The sequence below is a fragment of the Nelusetta ayraudi genome, unplaced genomic scaffold (genome assembly GCF_046127955.1).
Source record: "Nelusetta ayraudi isolate G7.1 ecotype Tasmania unplaced genomic scaffold, CSIRO-AGI_Nayr_v1 ptg000136l, whole genome shotgun sequence".
NCBI lineage: Eukaryota > Metazoa > Chordata > Actinopteri > Tetraodontiformes > Monacanthidae > Nelusetta > Nelusetta ayraudi.
In genome coordinates, this window is record NW_027466186.1 from 6,250,001 (window position 1) to 6,269,581 (window position 19,581).

The window sequence follows — 19,581 nt, forward strand, 5'->3', positions numbered from 1 at the left end:
AGATTTGTCTTCCCACTTTATCCCCCCGTGATGAAGGCCTTTTTCTGGCCTTTGTGCAACATTTATTGGAAGCGTGAGTTGTTTTGTGTTTCTCTGGAGCTCTTAAAGACCAATGATGACATATTGGTTTTTCACAGACAAAAGTGTTGCTGTGCTTTTCTTCTTTTTTTCTTCTTTGTTCACCTTTCTCGCATATGACAAATTGTCTTCAAAATGCTGTTTTATCTGCTGAAATTTGGTTTGATTTTCCCAATTGCCTCCTGCATCCTTTCCAGAACAAGAGATTTGCCATTCTCTGCTTTAGATTTATATAACAGATCCAGACGTGTCACCATGTTTGCTCTCTCCCCCTCTCGTCCCCCTGCAGTACTCTCTGTGTAATGATTCATTGATTGAGTTGTCCAACCCCGGAGCCAGCGGATCCATCTTCTATGTGTCCAGCGACGACGAGTTCATCATCAAAACTGTTCAGCACAAGGAGGCAGAGTTCCTCCAGAAACTCCTGCCTGGTTATTTCATGGTGAGGCTGAACACTTGTTAGTTGAGCAAATGGAATTACCATGAGAGCCATAAGGCCTAATGAGTGGGATTGTTTCATAAATAATTTAAGAGAACATAACGGAATATCTTTGCTTTATCTCCTCTCTGCTCCAGAATATAAACCAAAACAAGCGGACCCTGCTACCCAAGTTCTATGGGCTGTATTGTGTGCAGGCGGGGGGCAAGAATATTCGCATAGTGGTGATGAACAATCTCCTTCCTCGGATCATCCCCATGCACGTTAAGTATGACCTCAAAGGCTCCACCTACAAGCGGCGAGCGTCCCCAAAAGAGAGGGACAAGGTCGTCCCCACTCTGAAAGACCTGGACTTCATCCAGGACATGCCTGACGGCCTGCTGCTAGAAGCGGACAACTACAATGCGCTGTGTAAAACTATACAAAGGGACTGCTTGGTGAGTTACAGACTTTGTCACTGTGAAAAACTGCTCTTCAAAAACTGCTTCAAATTGAATCCTTAAAAGTTGAGAAATTAACAGTCAAATTAAAGTCCTTCAAGAGAGCACATGGGCAGAAATAGAAAACGCGTCACAGCCACAGGTTTGTGTAATAACTGAAATACATTGAGAAATCCAAACAAAAGCTGCATTGATATAAGTTAAAGTTTTATTGAAATACGTACAAGGTGGGACTATCAGGCAGAATCGGATCAAGACATATTCTGCACGCTGCACATGTGTTTTAATTATTGACATCAAGTTGACGTTTGAAAATAAGAAAAAGTGAAGAAAATTCCTGAGTGAGATAGTGAGAGAAGTATTTTCTTTATATTAGTTTATGATGATTGTACAACTTGTTGCAATATAGACCGCTCTCAAATCAATGTTTTTGTTTTTGCGTGTCTAACGCAGCTCTTGCAGAGTTTCAAGATAATGGACTACAGTCTGTTGCTGGGCATCCACAACATGGATCACGTCAGTCGAGCTCGGGACCGGGGCGGGGGCAACTCGGGCGACACTGGAGTGTCAGAGGGGGCAGTGACCCCGGACCAGCGGCGGCCACAGGCACAGAAAAGTCTGTACTGCACGGCCATGGAGTCCATTCAGGGGGAGGCTCGAGGAAAAGGAGTTTTGGATTCAGAAGACCAGTAAGTCTCTGCGCAGGTGAAGCTGAAAATGTGAGTGAACCGTGGCCTGTAGATGATAATGTGTCTGGTGGTCTCCTTCCAGCATGGGTGGTATACCTTGTCGTAACTCGAAAGGAGAGAGATTGATCATCTACATCGGCATCATTGACATTCTCCAGTCTTATAGGTCAGTGCCAGTGAAAACGGCAGCTTATATTAACTGCATCAGCCTTTATTTAAAGCCTGCATCAAGTGCAGGCTTTAAACCAAAACCATTTAAAAAGTTTAACAGGTTTTTTTTTTTTTATATTATTGTTATTATTTAGGTTTATCAAGAAGTTGGAACATTCATGGAAAGCCTTGGTCCATGATGGGGTAAGCCTCCAAATAATCTTTTCACTTTCAAGCCCTAAAGAAGTAAACTAAGTTTTATTGGCATTTTTTATTACATACCTAACTTTTTTTTAAATAATTTTTTGTAAAAAAAAAAAATAATAAATAATAATAATAATAATTAAAAAAATGAAATAAAAATGACTGTCTTCCAACTGTACTTCCTCACACATTGGACTGAAACCTGTTAAATGTCAACTTTTTTCCTGTGTTTTCTGACTCCAGGACACCGTTTCAGTGCACAGACCCGGCTTCTACGCTGACCGCTTCCAGCAGTTCATGTGCAACACCGTGTTCAAGAAAATCCCCCGTATGTACCGTACAGCACACGTGTATCCGAGTCCCCCAGCTCGCCTCGGCGGTCACTTATCTATGCCCTCCATTTCCAGTGAAACCCTCGCCCTCGAAGAAGAGTCGCGGCGGAGGTCAGGGAGGTCTCCGCAGGGCCCCCACTCTGGGTGGTCCCACCCCGCTGTCGCACGCCACAGGGCAGCCAGGCGTCGACTCCAAACTCGTCTACCACAGCCACTTTAAAAGCACCGAGTCGGAGGCAGAGGGCGGTAAGACCAGTTCGCCACACCGACACTTTGTCGATTCATCGTTTTAGTCGTGTCTGTCGCTACAATCCTCTCCTGCCTGCGTTTGTTTGCAGTCACTGAGTGCAATAATGTTTTTGCTTTTTGTCCTTGCTTCCAGGCGTGCAGTCTGACAGGCCAGATCTGGTTCCAAGGACCCCCCCGCCAGCCGAAAACCCTGCTGACTTGTCCTCCTCGTCGCTAGGCGACGCAGCGGTTGACCTCAACTCTCCTCCCTTACAGTAAAGCTCCACCGACCTAATATTGCTTTCAATATTCTGCCCCCCTTGAGCCTCCCCCCTTTTTTTTTTTATGCAACCTCATCTTCTTCCCTCCTTTCACAGGTCTGTAGGTGTGGAGGTGCACAAATCGGCACACACAGACCTCGACCAGGGTTCATATCACAGGTACAGAAGAAACACGCAAGTGAAATATTTATAATAATACATTTTATTTGTATTGCGCTTTTCAGAAAATTTAAAGACACTCTATGGGGCATTAAAATAATAAAATCAGTACATACAAAACTACAAATAAATCCAAATGCAGGGGTACATAAAATTACAAGAACTCAAACAAATTTGAAATAAATTGAAGACGGTGCAGCGCATGTCATAAAAGGACAGGCGACACAGGACAATTCATCAAATGTTTAAAGCAGTTCTTGAAAGATGGGTTTTGAGATGGATTTGAAGGAGGGTAGGTCAGACCAGTCACAGATGCGTTTGGGTATTGTTGGTGGTGAAGATTGCGGTTCTGATTGTCTACTTTGTTTCAGTTTGGAGGCAGAAGGTGGTGTCGCCTATTCAGCCAATCTGTCTGAAAATGAAGATGCCATTTCGCTCTCAGACATCGTCCCCGAGACCAAAATCTGCTTTGTGAGTAGAGTTGCTTGCGAGTAATGATAACACTGTTTTAAACTGGCACTGTTGGTTGACCTTCTTATTCATTTTTTTTCTTTTCCACAGTGAAAAAAAAAAAACTACAAGTGCCTTGGCCAAGTCAAGGCATTTCAGGATGGCGTGAAGCAGGCAGGAGACCGTCTGCTGCACCTTTTGTGGTTTTGTATCCCTCACAGAATGAAGGATGGTTGCTGGATGTGCCAGCGACTTGAGCAGTGTTTTATAGGAACGACTTTCCTAACTATTGTGCACAGGCGCTTACCCCACGTTGTCCCAAAACCTAAATATTTCCAAAGTACATCTTGAAAAAGACGTATGAAAGTCGATTGGCAGCTCTGTCAGCAACACACGGAACAAACAGTTTTCGGTTTTCTCATGCAATGACACGCCAGAGAAAAAAGAAATAGTTGTACATTGTAGAAAACAAACTGTTTAGCAATCATTTTTTCCATCAAGAGATTTACAATGAAGTCTCATTTTTAACTGCTGTATACACAGTGAGACGGTGCATACACAGACAGACACACAGACACCCATAAGAAACCATGAAGGACACAGCCTACATTTGTGGGAGTGAATATTTCTGTGTGCGTTCACCTCTCTGTGATTCACACTCCAGCGGTCCAGCCGTGCACATAACAGTTTCCCCCTCAGGACTCTTTCGTGAGCAGGGAACGATAGTTTGCCGTCATTCGAATCAGCGCCGCCGTCGTCGTCTACAATCGTGTTCACATTTCTTTGTCGTGACTGTGGATGTACAGCGTTTGTATCAGGAACTTTTTTCTTTTTTTTTTAAATCTGAAACCACAAAGGGATGGGTCGAAACGGACGGGCGCGGTGGTTAAGTTTTACTTTTCCCTCCTTCTGCTGGAAGCCACCTTTCTGCTGCGAAAGTCCGACGTGATCTTGCCCTCCCTCTCCCCCGCTGAATGTAAAGTACACAGACTGTCTCAAACGTAGAATGTGTCTTACCGTCATGACAGAGCACATCTCTGCCACCCTAAAGAATCTCCCACTCCTCCGTAACGTGACCATGTGACGCTCTCACGTGAAGCCATGCTACAGCTACCGTCGCCAGTCTGTTCTGTCCGTGCCTTTTTATGTTAAGCACCCCCTTCCCTAACGTGATGTAAAACTGACATGGTTAAAGGTAATCGTTGCCTTATCACTACAGCTGAAGTCACTCAACTGCCATTTGTGTGTCCGATGGGGTGCAGTCCCCCACGGTTTTACTGTAAAGCCTGGTACAAACCATCCCGGTTGCGTTGCGGTCCTGAGTCACTTTGGTCCATTGGCTTCAAAACACGAGAGGGTGATGGTGTTTGATGTCATCATTTCTGCTGGTTACAGAAATGTAGTTCTGTTTGTATCACACCCATTCATTCTTTCTCTTCACTTTTATATATTCACGTCTGTAAGGCTTTGTCGTCCACACGGCCTTCGTTTTTTTTGTTAAGGCGATTGAACAAGCTCACGAGTTGGCTGGCAGTGATATATATTTTTTAAAATATATACTGTGTATACGGAAATCAGAGTTATTACCAAGTGACTATAGCAAATTGCCGTGGAGGGGGAAGAAGGATTTCTTGATGTTTACCGGGCACATGTGGTCAGTGCAGCAGGGATGGAGAGAGGACGAAATTGAGGTGGAAATGGGAGGACGAGCGACTTATGTTCATCAATGCACAGTTTAACTGAGTGACTGAGGCTTTTATATTATGAGCCAGTCATGGCACCAAAGAAAAGAGTAGAGATTTCCTGCGGTTGTTCAGGAATGACTACAGACAACATGAAGAATGATATGAGAACGCTCCTGCACACCTGCTTGGGTTTTATATGGTAATAACACTGTGTTGCCCTGTGTTTATCAACGTGATATTTAACTGGATGCTCCCCTTTGTTTTATTTGTATGGGTTATTTTTGTCTAGATAATTTCTGGGAGGCCATATACAAAGTACTCCCTGCAAAAGTGTTTTTTAATAATAATAATAATGATAATAAAAAAAAACATTTTGCCTGATTGACATTTCAAGATTTAAATCCACATTCCTGAGAAAGTTGCATAAAATTTTCTACAAAGTCTAGTAGATCTTAGAAACTATTAGCTCTCTGTATAGAAAGATGTACTTGATTAGACATATTTCTGCAATTAGGCTGAGAAATAAGTGAACTATAATATTCATACAGATTTGTTTTTCAAAGTCGTCTGGGTTTTTTTTTTTTGTTTTTTTTTTTCAAAGTCATTTGAAAGGTAGCCACCAAAGAGGTCACTCCCTAGAAGTTCTTCACTTGTAAAGTCCAGATTATGTTAACATTTGCATTAGGATGTTTTATGCTGTTGACGCTTATTTTTTTGATTGCTGACTTACTGCAGTTGTGTTTGTACCCCATGCCAAACAATAAACCTCATCTCCCTGTGCTTAAAGGGCAACACACTCGGTGTAGCTCACACTACATTTTTAATTGGAGGCGATGCAATCTGAATCACATTCAGCAATCTTTCTCCGAGTATATTTATTCACATGTTCACTGCCGGCTGAAATCATACAAGTTGTATTATGTTTCGTTTTGGGTGTACTGTATGGCGACAGAAGGATTTCTGAAACTTCATAGCTTCTTATGCTCATGAATGGGGGGTATTTGACCATTTCACTTTTTTGTATTTCACGTTAAGATTGTGATATTGTCTTTGGACTCTATCCATGATGATGGTGGGATGTTTACCTCCCACACTATTTCTACATGAATGTTACACACGGCTTGTGAGCAAACATTGCTGGTTGTCCTACATGCTTCAATTGCTATATTTTTACAGTGTATAAAATGTGTATATGTACATAGGAGTCACGGAAATGCCTTCTCATGCAATATGTGCTGCCTGTCCTTCTTGCAATGTGTCAGTTATGTGGTTGTGATGTTTTCACGTCTGATTTTAAAAGATTAAACATATTTTCTAAATCTTGGTTTGGGCCTCATATGTTCAAGGTGATGGGGAGGCGACCCAGAAGCAGCCAGCTCTATCTGCAAATGTGAACATTGATACTTGTTGTGACCCTGCACTTGATTTTTTTGTAGCTGTTGTGTTTTTGAATACGTTTTGTCTGTGAATTTTATGCTGCTTGCCGTAGTCAGGACAACATCTTGATAAACTATTGGATTGAAGGAGTAAAGACAAGTGAAGGCTAATGCGATAAATCAATAGTTTCATGACCCATCACTTATCAGGCTTACTGTGTGCCAAACACGGACCCTCTTCCTATCAATGTCCAACTTCTTCCAGTTAAACACATGCCTATGGTAAATTGTTTATCATCCCTGTACAGTGATCTCAAACAGGATTGAGTATTTTGCTCCTCATATGAAGGTCAGTGATCATACAGATAAGATTGATCTGAATGTAAAACCAACCACCAAACCTGTCTTGTCCTGAACCACGACAGCGTTTGTATTTCCACTGAACAAATCCTGTTTTACAAATGGGGGATTATTTTTCCATCTAAACGTTCTCCCTGAAATCTGTACCAAGATTCCCAAGTGGTCTGACTTGCAGACGGTCTGTACTCTCTTGGGTCACAACAAAATAGAAACACAAAGATGTGTCCCAGGCTGCACACAGTTTGCTTTTTGACTTTGCACATAAAGTAACAGTTCCTACATTTCATTGTATTGGAACACATAATAATTGATCTGGAACTTGCACTGAATACAAGTAAGACCAATCATTACTGTCACCGATACATTTTTCCACAATAAATAAATGTTGTAAAAAAACAACAACAAACACTAAATGGAATCAGCCGTACGTGGTGTCTCGCTTAATCCAATTTTTTCTTCCAGGTAAAAACAAATACAATAAATAAGTGAAGAGATTTGAGCCATCTTGTTTGATTTGTAGTCATCGATGCCAAATTTTGTTCATCTTAGTTTTACAGCAAAGAAATACAATAACATTCAAATTGAATAATATTTCTCTTGCAGGTAACCATTTGTGCTATGGTGATTGAGCACACTGCGATGAACTGGCGACTTGTCCAGGGTGTACCCTGCCTTCGCCCTGAGACAGCTGGGATAGGCTCCAGCAGACCCCCGTGACCCTGAATAGGAATAAGCGGGTATAGAAGATGAATGAATGAATGAATGAATGAATGAATGGGCACAGTTTATTACTTCCCTTGCTTTGCTCGTAAATCATTTCTTTAGTGTGAAAAAAATGTTAAAAGAAGACATCTTTAAGCTTTAGATCATTTCCCCTCCGATTCGCCCTTTTAATTTCGCATAAACACAGCATTACCCATAATCCATCGCGATGACGCAAAAACAACTCCAGACGTCAAGATGGTGCTTGAAAGTACTATGGTCTGGTAAGCAAAAAAAATATGTCATTTTAGTATAATAAAACAAATAGATATGGGTATTTAATGGCGAAAAACAGATAATTAACTGCATTTTACGCCGTGTACTTGCCATTTTCGCAGCGGCTTTCTGCTTTGTTTTGGACCGAGGATGCTCCAGCTTTTTCCTGAGTCACCTCTGAAACACAGTTAGCCTGAGCTTCGATGCTAACAGACGGCTTTTACGCTCAAATTATGACTTTGCGAGACGCTTTATTCTTTCCGAATGTTGGTGCAATCTATTGTTCTACCAAATAAATGTAGGAAAACAATGAGAGGTTGTCTTACGACCTAAAGAAACCTCTTAGTTTGTGCAATTATGCCTCCATTTTTATTTTTATTTATTTATTTTACATTTTACTGCTCAAATGAATATCCATGTACACACACACAGCTCCCATTTCTTTAAAATATTGTTTTACCCCCATGGCTTCGCTGAATTGAATTTTAAACTGCTTCCGATTTTTCTTTGCCAGTGTGGACAACAGTGAGTACATGCGAAATGGAGACTTCCTGCCAACAAGGCTTCAGGCTCAGCAGGACGCGGTCAACGTCGTTTGCCACACCAAAACGCGCAGCAACCCCGAAAACAACGTGGGCCTGATCACAATGGCAAAGTAACCACTGAAAATAGTAATGCACGTGGGTTGAATGCACAGACTTGTAAGAATGTTTGAGTGTAACAAAAACGACCTCTCTGCAGCAACTGTGAAGTGCTGACCACACTAACTCCTGACACAGCCAGGATTCTGTCCAAGCTGCATGCTGTGCAGCCTCGGGGAAACATCAGCTTCTGCACCGGCATCAGGGTGGCACATGTGAGTATCAGACTTTCATTCACAAAAATCCCTTACTCTGATCCTGACTCGCTCAAAAAATAAGAGCTTTGGGGTTTGTTTGTCTTTGCTTAACTGAATTGCTAATAACTTCAGTTGTGTAAATACACCTCTAGATTTTCCAATGCATCATTTGGAATATTTGTTGATGTTGCACTTTTCTGTCATCTTTTTCCCTCCTCAGCTGGCACTGAAACACAGGCAGGGCAAAAACCACAAGATGCGCATTATTGCGTTTGTTGGCAGCCCTGTGGACGACCAAGAAAAAGAAGTGAGCTGAGTTAATGTTTATTACACTATGACTATGTCTTACTCAGCAACCCGATACGAGATATGTAACTTCACTGTTGCATAAAGGCAAATATTTTATTTTATTATCAATGGGACAGGATGTAACAATTTCAATAATATATTACAGATTAAAACATTTTTGGAAAAAGATTTCAACCAGGTCAAATTATACGTTTATATTGTGTTATTTATTTATTTACTAAGTGAGCTCATTTTTAACAGATCACTTTTGAGTTGGACTGTGTTTTTTTTTTTCTTCATAGCTGGTCAAGATGGCAAAGCGTCTCAAGAAGGAAAAGGTCAACGTAGATATCATTAACTTTGGAGAGGAGGTCTGTCCCCAGCCACCACACACACACACACACGTACACACACACACACACACACACGCACACACACTGGTGGGATCCTCTGCTGCACTTGCTCACATTTTATACTTTTCTTTTTGACCCTTGCAGGAGTTGAACACAGAGAAGCTCACAGCTTTTGTCACCACACTGAATGGTAAAGAGGGTGCTGGCTCCCATCTAGTCACGGTTCCTCCTGGCCCCAGTCTGGCTGATGCCCTGCTGTCCTCACCAATCCTGGCTGGAGAGGGCGGTGCTGTACTGGGTCTCGGTGCTAGTGATTTTGACTTTGGAGTGGATCCCAGTGCAGACCCAGAGCTGGCCTTGGTAAGAGAGTGGGAAAGACACTAGATGACAACCAGTGTGTATATGGTGTATTTATGTTCTAATTTTACCAGTAATATTTCATATCCTCTGGCATCAGATTTTCCTAAATTCATCCAAGCAGCCATTTCATCCAACATGTTCATCTTCTTCCTCTTCAGGCTCTGCGAGTTTCAATGGAGGAGCAGAGACAACGACAGGAGGATGAGGCTCGCAGGACCGCTGTTGCATCAGCTTCTGAAACTGGCCTGTCTGCTTCTGCTACTGATGGTGAGAAGAATGTTCATTCAGACAATTTCCATACAAAGGATTTCAGTTGATATATGGTTGGAATGTTCTTTTTTTTTTTGTCTGTTTGGTTGCAGAATCTGAACATGCCCTGCTGAAGATGTCTGCTCCTCATACAGACTCATCCACCCCTGCTCTTCCCGACTTCAACCGCATGACAGAGGAGGAACAGATCGCATATGCTCTGCAGATGTCCATGCAGGGAGCAGGAGCAGGTTAAACTTCATATAATTTGTCTGATGACATATTTGATGAATGTATTAAAATGCAAATACAACTGCTGTAGTTTCATTGCAGTGATCTTTTCCCTTCATGTAAAAACTTATAGGTCTGGAAATTAATCCAGAACATCCATCACATCCATTGTCCTGCTCAAAGACAAAATGTTGTGTCTTTTTTTCTACAGAGTTTGGAGCTGAGGATATGGACACAGATGCTAATGTGGACTCCAGTCAAGCTAGAGTAGGCGTAAAATTTAATACATGGCTCTTTAGTTATTTGTCTATTTCCCCCAGGTTAGATACCTATATTAATCTGTCCTTTATGTGTCCAGGATGAAGAAGACTATGACGTTATGCAGGATCCAGAATTTCTCCAGAGTGTCCTGGAAAACCTCCCTGGAGTCGACCCCAACAATGAGGCCATCCGTAACGCCATGGGCTCGCTGGCGTCTCAGGCAGGCTCGAAACCTGACAGCAAGAAAGAGGAGGAGAAAAAGAAATGAACATCAGGGTCCAAACAACAAATGCCACAAAAAGGAATTAGCACGAGTTATGAGTTGTATTGCCACTCCTTCCTTTTCTTTTTGTTGTTTATTTCTGAGTTGAGGTAACTCATTAAAAAAGCCAGTTGGTGACTAAATGTGTGAATGGTGAGATAAAATGTACTATTTTTTGTTTCACAATTGTTAATTTTTCTTAATAAATTAACAGATCACAGTGTCTTTGGGAAAATTACTTGTGACTTGTTTTTTTATTTTATTTAAATAACTAACAGTTGCAGCAAACATTATATATGAATGCAAACACAACTTTGATTAAACATCTTTTCTGAACAAGAGGGTTAAATAAGAAGGTTTTTGTTATGTAGTTTCACAGTGTAACAGAGCATGAAAGGGGTATTTGCATGTCACTGTGACACGAAACTGTATTTAACCATCAAAAGTTTAATATTGGACACAACAGTTTAGAGTTTAAACACTGTTCCCTACGTTTTTACAGTGCAGTTTAAGCTAAATAATGAGCGAAGTCCCGTGGAAACCTCAACAAACCGAAGATGTGAACAGTTGGGAGACGCATCGGGGGGTTGTCGCATGATTTGGTGACGAAGAACACACGCGTCTGAGAGGAAAGTCAAGAGCCAACTTCGCTAACTAGCAGGTAGCGCTGAAACAAAAAATACAATCGTGAGCCTCTACTGGTTTCGTGTACAATGTGAATAATGCACACGGAGCGTTGCATATTTTGACTGTGTTCGCAACGTCTTGAAACGGCTAGTGTAACTTTATTTTCGGTGCATTGGCGTAAAGTTGGGTGGTTGACGTTAGCGAGGCGAGCTATCAGTTGTCGTTTAATGCTAAAGTTGAGCTAGCTGTCGTCAGCAGCCGGAGCCACTTGTTGAATTTCCAACAGCGTCGTTGTCACGTTTCCAACTATTTCACGCAACAATTGTATATAGTCTGGAACCTAATATGATTTCGCCGTGTGACTTGTTCCGACTTGATCGTCACTTTTGACAGGACTTGAACCTCATTGCTGGCAATGGGGGACATGAAGACGCCTGACTTCGATGATCTGCTGGCAGCTTTTGACATCCCCGACATTGATGCAAAAGAAGCCATCCAGTCAAGTCCAGAGGAGGATCAAAACGACGAAGACGAGAGAGGAAGTAGCTCTCCATCGTGCTACAGCGAGCCACCCGTGGTCAGTGTTATTGTGAAAAACACGCTGCGCTCAGAGTCATTAGAGGAAGAGAAGAGAAGCAAAACTGGCAACCAGCCGCAGAGCGGCCCAAATTCATATGTCCACGTCAGGTTCGGGGACCAGCTGACTCAGCTTGTCCCCAAAATGCCAGACATTACCCCGATGGGAATGCAGGTTATTAATGGCATCGAAGGGTCTGTATTGAGCGAAAACAAGTCTGACTCAGAACCATGGTCCCAGCATTCACTGCTGAGCTCCACACTGAGAGGGAACAAGAGTGAGAGCGATGAAGAGGCGGAAGCTGGATCAGTCCAGCACACTTCTGATGCTGTTGCCAGTTTAAAGCCCTTTCTCTGCACTCCGGCTTCAACTGTTCCCCGTCTCAAACCCTCACGACCTACCTCTCCCAAGGCAGCTGCCCCTCAGCTTAGTCCTCACAACCCTCAAAAGGAGGAAACATCTCTCTGTAATCTATCATTCCCTTCGCCACAGAATGGGGATGTTAAAGCTGGGAACAAGCGTGTTTTACTCTCAGATGATGAGGACTCAGAGCCAGATTTAGGAGGCCCTCTGGTGATCCAGGAGAGCCCGGAGTCTGCAATGTCCTCCCCTCCCAAATTCAAACGCAGAGGAAAAGTGCGCTTAACGGATCTACTCGGGCCTCCTGACATCACATGTAGTCTTATTCCGCAGTCCATTTTATCTTCATTGACATCTCTAAAAGCTGAAGCTCATCACGTGGAAAAGACCCAGCCTACGACAACTGATTCCCACACTGCAGCTCCTCAGCTGCAGAGTCCCCAGGACGGCCAGCTCACCGTCGGCTCAGACTCTGCATCCTCACAAAGGGAGACATACCCGGAGCATGTTATCGATGAGAGGGACTCTCCTGAGAGCCCGCCACCCAGTGAGACAGGTCTCATCCCCAAGAGGAGCAGCAGCCCAGTCCAGTCAGCAGGTCAGTCGGATAATCACAAGGATGTCCAAGAGGAGCTCCCGGATGGTGTAACAAAAGAGAACGACGCCAAACAGTCAAGTCAACACACAACTGTAGAAAGGGGACACGGGAAGGAAGAGAACGGCGGAATGGGCGCAGAGGATCCTTTATCTGGTGCGGCTGCAGAAACAGATTTGTTGGCGTCGCATCCCCTCAAAGTTAAAATCAAGAGGCTTTCAGGCGGGATCACCAAGACACCGAGTGCGCCAAAAAGGAAAGCTGCCGTCAAAGCCACAGTGGACAGTTCAAAACCTTCAGCAGAAAACAACACAAGAGTCAAGAGGGAGTTAACACAGGAAACACAGCTGCCTGCCAAGGCCTTGCTCCTGGAGGGCGCATCCTCAGTGAAAGACCAGATCAATGCAAGAGCGGACAGCAAGCCTCTAGCGGTTACCCTCACCAGAGCTGCAGCCTTGCCTTCGGTCTCTGCCCACTTCCCCAAAGTCAGCCCAGCTCTGATGAGTCCTGGCAACCCGGCTCTGAAGTGCCTGAGCGGCGGCGTCACGGTACCTTCCCCTCTCCTGCAGCCTCAGAGCGGCAACAAACCGGCCTCCATCGTAAACAGCACGGGCGCCATCATATCTCGGAGTCAGACCAACCTGGTCGACGCCTTCAACAAAATCCTCAACAACAAGAACCTGCTTCCCATCTACAAACCCGACCTGAGCTCGCTGCCGCCCGCAGAATGGGGACTTCCGCTGCCTGCGCAGGTAAACTGTCACAGTGTGTCAAAAAAAAGTGTTTGAAGGCACTTCATGATAAAATGCAAAAAAAAGACAAAATACAAATGCAAAATGCTACTGGGAGGAATGTGTTTGTAGTGGCGCGGATGCAGATACATATTTCTTGTCTAATGAAGGTGAGTTCAATAACATGACAGTTTTCTGTTGCAGAAGCTTCATTTTTTAATTTCTCTGCCCAGATTTTCTACCTGCTGTCTTTCAATAAGCCACTTTTCTAGTGTGCATGTCTGATAAATGACGGCCACCGAGTGCTTTCTCAAGGTGAACCAGCTTTGTCATTTGTAAAAATGCTGTTTTCTCACATTAATGGCTGTGTTCCCCCTCAGGGTTACCGGTGCCTGGAGTGCGGCGATGCCTTTGCCCTGGAGCAGAGTCTGGCGCGGCACTACGCCCGGCGCTCGCTTAGGATCGAGGTGACCTGCAACCACTGCGCCAAACGCCTGGCCTTTTTCAACAAGTGCAGCCTGCTTTTGCACGCCAGAGAGCACAAGGAACGAGGCATGATTATGCAGTGCTCACATCTGGTGATGAAGCCCGTCCCCGTGGAGCAGATGATCAGCCAACTTGAACCCGCAGCTGCCGGTCAGAGAACCTCACTTTCTCGATGCAGAGTCTGATGCGTGTTTCTGATGTGAGTTTTATTTTAGATCTCTTTATTTTTCAACAATCTGTTTCCTGTCACCCACATCAGGCCAGTCTTCATCCTCTTCAGGCCAGGCCGTCTCTGACGCTGTGTCCCAGCAACAGAAAACAGCCTCCAACAAGAAATCAGAGGGAATTCAGCTCGTTAGCAATAAATGTCCAGAGTGCCTGACTGCATTCAGCGGCAAACAAGAGTTGACTGAACATTTCCAAGAAGTCAAACCAGCACAAACCACTGTGAGTTTTTTTTTTACTATCGTTATTATTATTATCATAGATAAAATTTAAAAATAAGAACCCCCTCAAAACTCCAGCCACTCTCCTCCCCCCGCAGTCCTGCACCGAGTGCTCCCCTCCTATGCTCCTGTCCAACAGCTGCAGCGCTGCAGCTCACCAGCGCATTCACCGAAGCTGCAAACCGCACGTCTGCCCTGAGTGCGGGTGCTCTGTCGACCAGCTGCTGTTCCAAACACACTTGGATGAGACGTGTTTGCACTTAGTGCGCCGTATTGGATACAGGTGTGATGCCAATCCCCCGACTCCCATGTGAGAGCTCCCATTCGGTAAAACCACGTCCGCTGACATGCCTTTTGTTGTTCGCCTTCCTGCAGATGCTCCAGTTGCCTGGTGGTGTTCGGAGGACTGAACTCTGTCAAGTCTCACATCCAGCAGGCTCATTGTGAATTGTTCCACAAATGCCCAAGCTGCCCCATGGCCTTCAAGTCGGCCTCCAGCATCAAGAAGCACATCACTGAACAGCATCCGACGCTCACCGACGCTCAGACCATGTACGGCCTCTCATGCAAACACAGATTTCTTCTTCCCAGGCTCTCATTTGTTATTTTTCATCGGCAGAGGTGTTTTTCGTCATTAACCGGTGCACCCTTGTCATCCCATCGCAGGTCCATTTTTAAATGTGTCATGTGTGACACAGTTTTCACAAACAAGAACCTGCTTCATGTTCACTTTGACTCTCATTTAATCAATCAAAAGGTGCATGTGTATAAATGCCCCGAGTGCACCAAGTTATTTTCTCAGAGGAACTCACTTCTGGACCATTACAAGGTATCAGCATGTTTGTGTGGTGATTTAAAAGCTTCATTTATGTATTTGTGTTCAAAGTTTTATGTTTTTTGTTGAAACAATCATAATGGTTTACAATACATAAATACTCGTAATGCACCTAGTTCAGCTATTTTGCTGGAAACAAGTCATTCCCTTCTTTAGAGTCAAATCACAAGTGGATGCAATGGAGGCTTAAAGTCTCCCTTGGACCTTTTACGATCATGCCGTGCTAAAATTCTTCCTGCTATTAACCACAGCTGTACCAACATTACACAGTTTCAGCCTTTTACGATGACTCCTACTTTTTTCCCTGCAGAGCCACAAAGCTCCTGCTCCAAAACCAGAGTTGCCCTCATGTCCAGCCGCCTCCTCCTCACGTTTTCTGTCCGCCTCGGAGAGCTCTGGGGGAGAGGACTGGAAGGATGGAGGGAAAGAGTCGGTGAAAAAGGAGAGGATGAAGACGCCCTCAGGCTGGAAGTGTGTGCCGTGCCACGGCCGGTACAAAGACCGCGAAGAGTACATCACCCACATGGCTGAGCAGCATGGGAAGGTCTGTCTGCCGGCCTGTCACCGCCCAAGATGTGTTCTCATGTTCCCATTTGTACATGAAATTTTCAAGGAAGGAAGATGCAGAATATTATTCATAACCATGCTTGGATTGTCAGTGTCTGCGTTGTTGTTTTTAAGATTTTTTTTTACACACCAGGATCCTTGTGACTGAATATTGTTATTTTTTTACTGTTGTGTTTTGCAGACTTTGAAGAAGTTTCCGTGTAACAAGTGTGAGAGCTCGTTCACCACCACTTCCAGTCTGACACGTCACATCAGAGACAAACACAAAGTCACGTCAGGTCGAGGCTTTCGCTGCCAGTGAGTTTCCTGCACTTTAGTTCTTGCACACAAATTACCTCTGAACAGTTGCTGTGTTGTGACTAGTTATTGACACTGGTCTCCGTGTGCGCATCTACAGGTTTTGTACTAAGAGTAAGAAGATGTTTAGCAGCAGAGCCATGTTGGATAAGCATGTTCAGCTGAGACACAGCATGGAGGCACAGAGCCACGACGCACTGACGGTGAGATACAATGCGTTTCTTGCAAGCAGTTTAACATTCTCTTTTTTTTTTCTTTTTCTTTTTTTTTTTAGCTTGTATATCTTGCAAAATCTTCATTGTTGCACTTCAGTCTGGACTGTAGGACTGTTGAGTTTTCATACCGTGTAATCATGATTCATTTCCTATTCATTATTGCAGGAAGGCAGAGATGAGGCTGACAGCTCATCGGAGCAGGACACCAGTGTCGGAGCTCGCCGCAAACAGCGAGCGGCCGTGAAGCAGGAGGCGGTTAAAGACGGCTCCGAAGGTCCGAGTCCAGCCAAGAAGTCTCCTCCCGCTCCCGCTGCTCCCTCCACCCAGCCGGACCCAGCAGGCTTCCGCTGCGCCCCTTGTGGCTTTGCAACGGAGGATAAGGCGCAGTTCCTGGAGCACATCAGCCAGCACCAACCCGGGGGCGTGGACGGCGGCACCCTGCAGTGCCTGCAGTGTGGCGCCTGCTTCGCGTCCTCCTCCTCGCTGTCGCGCCACTGCTTCATTGCCCACAAAGTGAGGAACGCACCCTCGGACGGCAAGCCGTCGAGCGGCGCCGCACCCGCTCCCAACATCAGGAACCACGATGGCAAGAACTCGGCGGAGGGCTCGACTCCGTCGTCTCCCTCCGCCCAGGAAATGGCCGAGGAGGGAGACACCCTGACCTGCAAGGTGTGCCGCAAGCACTTCGACAAGGCCTCAGATCTCAGCACGCATTTCAGGACTCACGGTATGGCCTTTATCAGCGCACGGAACGCTGGGAAATTCCCCTGAGATGCCAAAAAAAAAAGAGAGTACGTCACATGGTAACTGATAAAGTGCCTTATTTGTTGTCACGCCTATGCACTTTCTTAACCAAAGGTTGATGAAAGAGAGTTTCTAGGTGAAAAGATCCACATTTTGACAGCCACATTACTGTTGGAGTGACGATTCCGATGAGATGACGGTTACTTTACAATCATTATACAGTCACCGCCGTGACTGCGTTCACATCACAAAGCAGCAGTATGCACTGTGAATGACAATGTGAATGCAGATCAAACTGTAATAGACAACATAAAATATTTCACCTTTTTTTTTTTCTCTTCTTCTTCTTCTTCTTCTTATTTGTTTTTTCTTTGGTCTCAGAGAATGGCAGACTGTTGACATATTACCAACCTGTTTTTCATGGGGAAATTATCTTTTTATTTGGAGAGGCACATTTCCATCTCATACGTTTTTTTTTTACAAACTTCGTCAGAACAGAACTGGGCAGTGCACCACTTCAGAACATCTAAATATCACATAAAAAAAAAGGAGAAGGATAGGTTTATGCATAGCACAAGCACATTCATATGAAATCAGATCTAATTGGGTTTACGTACTCGGTCCTTTTGGTCCAGATCTCATAAAACTTTTCTTTCTCAACTTTGAGGGAATTAGACATCTTCTCCATAGCATAGATCTCATCATCCACCATCAACCACCATCAAAAAGCGAAAGAAGAAGAATAATATAAGAATGAAAGTGTCGCACATTGAAACAGGAGACTTGGCAAGTGATCACAACATCACCAGCTTTGCTGCAGCTAAGACGCTGTAGCTTGTTGCACCCTGGGAGCCTCCAGCTGATTATGGAGAAATTAGGCCACGTCTTCCAGAAGGTTGGGCTCTTTCTTCCTTCTGTACACTCTCATACCTTTACAACCCCGTCGAACTGCATTCACGATCATGGTTCTATTGTCCACCGTGCGTAATAGCTGCTCAATCTTGCCACACTTCAACCAGGCGTCAGGTTGAACTTAATTAACTTACATTAACTTGCCAAGCTCCAGTAACCCCTCCGTAATCCCTGTGTTCAACCAATCAGTTTTTAACATACTAGATTTTCCACTTAAATATAACAAGTTTCGTGTCTTACTGTGTAAAGTATGACGTTGTAATGTAATTCATGCCATGGCGTAACATGATACTGATATACTTTTGTGCTACGGCTCGACAGCAGTGTATTTCAGCTAACTCTGACTTTAGACACTGAAGGGAATTTAGACCCGAATTCCCATGTAATGTTACTTTTTTCTGTGCACGTAGAGGGTCAATATATGCTTCAGACAGATCACGTGTATTTTGAGCTTGACATTTTCTATTGTTGAAGTTTAAAATTTGGAAATGGTCTGCGGTCATGTGCTAAAGAACACATATTTTATTGTATTGACTCAACTGTAAAGAACATTTTGTACCGTTTGAAAAGAAATGTACTGTATGTACATTAGATCCATTGATGTATTTTCACCAGTGCGTGCATGAGACAAATGCAAAGTAATATATTTTGTCATTTTGGTTTTGGGTATAAAGCTTTTTTTGTGCTAACTGTAAAAAAGTTTCCGAATGCTTTTCTACAAAAAACTCATCCACTGGAAACAGAACCAGATTATTGAAAGAGAAGTTCAGCAATGCCCAGAAGCACGAGCACGGCTAAAGAGTCACTTGTTACGCAGCACAAGTTTGTCATACCTCGAAGATACTGAGGGATGTGCTTTAATTCATTTTGTGGGATTTTTGACATTGTGAAACTTCACGTTCTTTGTCGTTGTAACCAATTTTAACAAGACACCGGTTCACTGACATCTTTAACAAAGTAAATGCCAGCTTCTGCTCAATGGACTGTGTCCTAGTCTCCTGTTCAATCCTGCAATTCATTTATTTGGGGCTGGGTCCGGACCCAATTGTATTTGTAAGGATTATTATTTTGATGATGAAGATGATGGTTTTAGTTGCATATCTTGGAACCTCATTTTGAACATACCCAAAAGTGCACATTGAAGCCGTGCAGTCAATCTTCTTCAAACTTCTGTATACTGCAGTAAACACTTTGATGAACAAAACTCTTTTTTTGGTAATTTCATGGAACATGTTTCATGTTTTACAGGAGCCAATAGGAAGCCTTGTTTTACACAAGCCAATAGGAAGCTAGTGGCACCAGTGGTGGCCACGTTTTACGACAACATCCATCCATTCATTTTCTATACCCGCGTCCTCCTGCACTGAACAGGGTCGCTGGGGTCTGTTGGGGCCTCTCCCAGCGGTCATGGGGCGAAGGCAGGGTGACACCCTGGACAAGTCATCAGTTCATCGCAGGGCCTTTGCAACAACAGTACACAAGATTTTGATTCACCCTA

At 44.0% G+C, this 19,581-nt stretch overlaps 3 protein-coding genes across 4 annotated transcripts in view; all 3 read left to right on the forward strand.

Moving 5' to 3' along the window:
* LOC142879424 (phosphatidylinositol 4-phosphate 5-kinase type-1 alpha-like) overlaps nucleotides 1-6,454 on the forward strand; it is a 13,691-nt gene extending 7,237 nt beyond the window's left edge. For both annotated transcript variants that reach the window (XM_076012734.1, XM_076012733.1), the window contains exons 6-15: nucleotides 368-520; nucleotides 655-954; nucleotides 1,411-1,646; nucleotides 1,729-1,812; nucleotides 1,952-2,000; nucleotides 2,244-2,328; nucleotides 2,408-2,578; nucleotides 2,715-2,835; nucleotides 2,938-3,000; nucleotides 3,372-6,454. In XM_076012734.1, the coding sequence (XP_075868849.1) occupies nucleotides 368-520; nucleotides 655-954; nucleotides 1,411-1,646; nucleotides 1,729-1,812; nucleotides 1,952-2,000; nucleotides 2,244-2,328; nucleotides 2,408-2,578; nucleotides 2,715-2,835; nucleotides 2,938-3,000; nucleotides 3,372-3,495 (1,386 nt within the window). In that variant the 3' untranslated portion in view covers nucleotides 3,496-6,454. The remainder of the gene's footprint in view (nucleotides 1-367; nucleotides 521-654; nucleotides 955-1,410; nucleotides 1,647-1,728; nucleotides 1,813-1,951; nucleotides 2,001-2,243; nucleotides 2,329-2,407; nucleotides 2,579-2,714; nucleotides 2,836-2,937; nucleotides 3,001-3,371) is intronic.
* Nucleotides 6,455-7,759: 1,305 nt separating this feature from the next.
* On the forward strand, nucleotides 7,760-10,929 carry LOC142879426 (26S proteasome non-ATPase regulatory subunit 4-like). The gene is made up of 10 exons (XM_076012736.1): nucleotides 7,760-7,857; nucleotides 8,364-8,504; nucleotides 8,591-8,705; nucleotides 8,908-8,994; nucleotides 9,278-9,346; nucleotides 9,473-9,688; nucleotides 9,847-9,955; nucleotides 10,051-10,188; nucleotides 10,380-10,435; nucleotides 10,527-10,929. Exons 1-10 carry the CDS (start codon nucleotides 7,832-7,834, stop codon nucleotides 10,695-10,697), a joined length of 1,128 nt encoding a protein of 375 aa, XP_075868851.1. The 5' UTR covers nucleotides 7,760-7,831; the 3' UTR covers nucleotides 10,698-10,929.
* A 215-nt stretch (nucleotides 10,930-11,144) lies between these two features.
* On the forward strand, nucleotides 11,145-19,062 carry znf687a (zinc finger protein 687a). The gene is made up of 11 exons (XM_076012730.1): nucleotides 11,145-11,352; nucleotides 11,712-13,602; nucleotides 13,962-14,217; nucleotides 14,327-14,514; nucleotides 14,612-14,796; nucleotides 14,889-15,065; nucleotides 15,180-15,342; nucleotides 15,659-15,892; nucleotides 16,097-16,212; nucleotides 16,313-16,415; nucleotides 16,593-19,062. Exons 2-11 carry the CDS (start codon nucleotides 11,734-11,736, stop codon nucleotides 17,196-17,198), a joined length of 3,897 nt encoding a protein of 1,298 aa, XP_075868845.1. The 5' UTR covers nucleotides 11,145-11,352; nucleotides 11,712-11,733; the 3' UTR covers nucleotides 17,199-19,062.
* Nucleotides 19,063-19,581: the final 519 nt, after the last annotated feature.

Coding starts and splice junctions, on each gene's coding strand:
- LOC142879426 (XM_076012736.1), top strand. CDS start 7,832: ATGGTGCTTGAAAGTACTATGGTCTG. Junction 7,858..8,363: donor CTTGAAAGTACTATGGTCTG/GTAAGCAAAAAA, acceptor TTTCTTTGCCAG/TGTGGACAACAGTGAGTACA. Junction 9,689..9,846: donor CAGACCCAGAGCTGGCCTTG/GTAAGAGAGTGG, acceptor CTTCCTCTTCAG/GCTCTGCGAGTTTCAATGGA.
- znf687a (XM_076012730.1), top strand. CDS start 11,734: ATGGGGGACATGAAGACGCCTGACTTCGATGATCTGCTGGCAGCTTTT. Junction 14,515..14,611: donor TCAAACCAGCACAAACCACT/GTGAGTTTTTTT, acceptor CTCCCCCCGCAG/TCCTGCACCGAGTGCTCCCC. Junction 16,213..16,312: donor GGTCGAGGCTTTCGCTGCCA/GTGAGTTTCCTG, acceptor GCGCATCTACAG/GTTTTGTACTAAGAGTAAGA.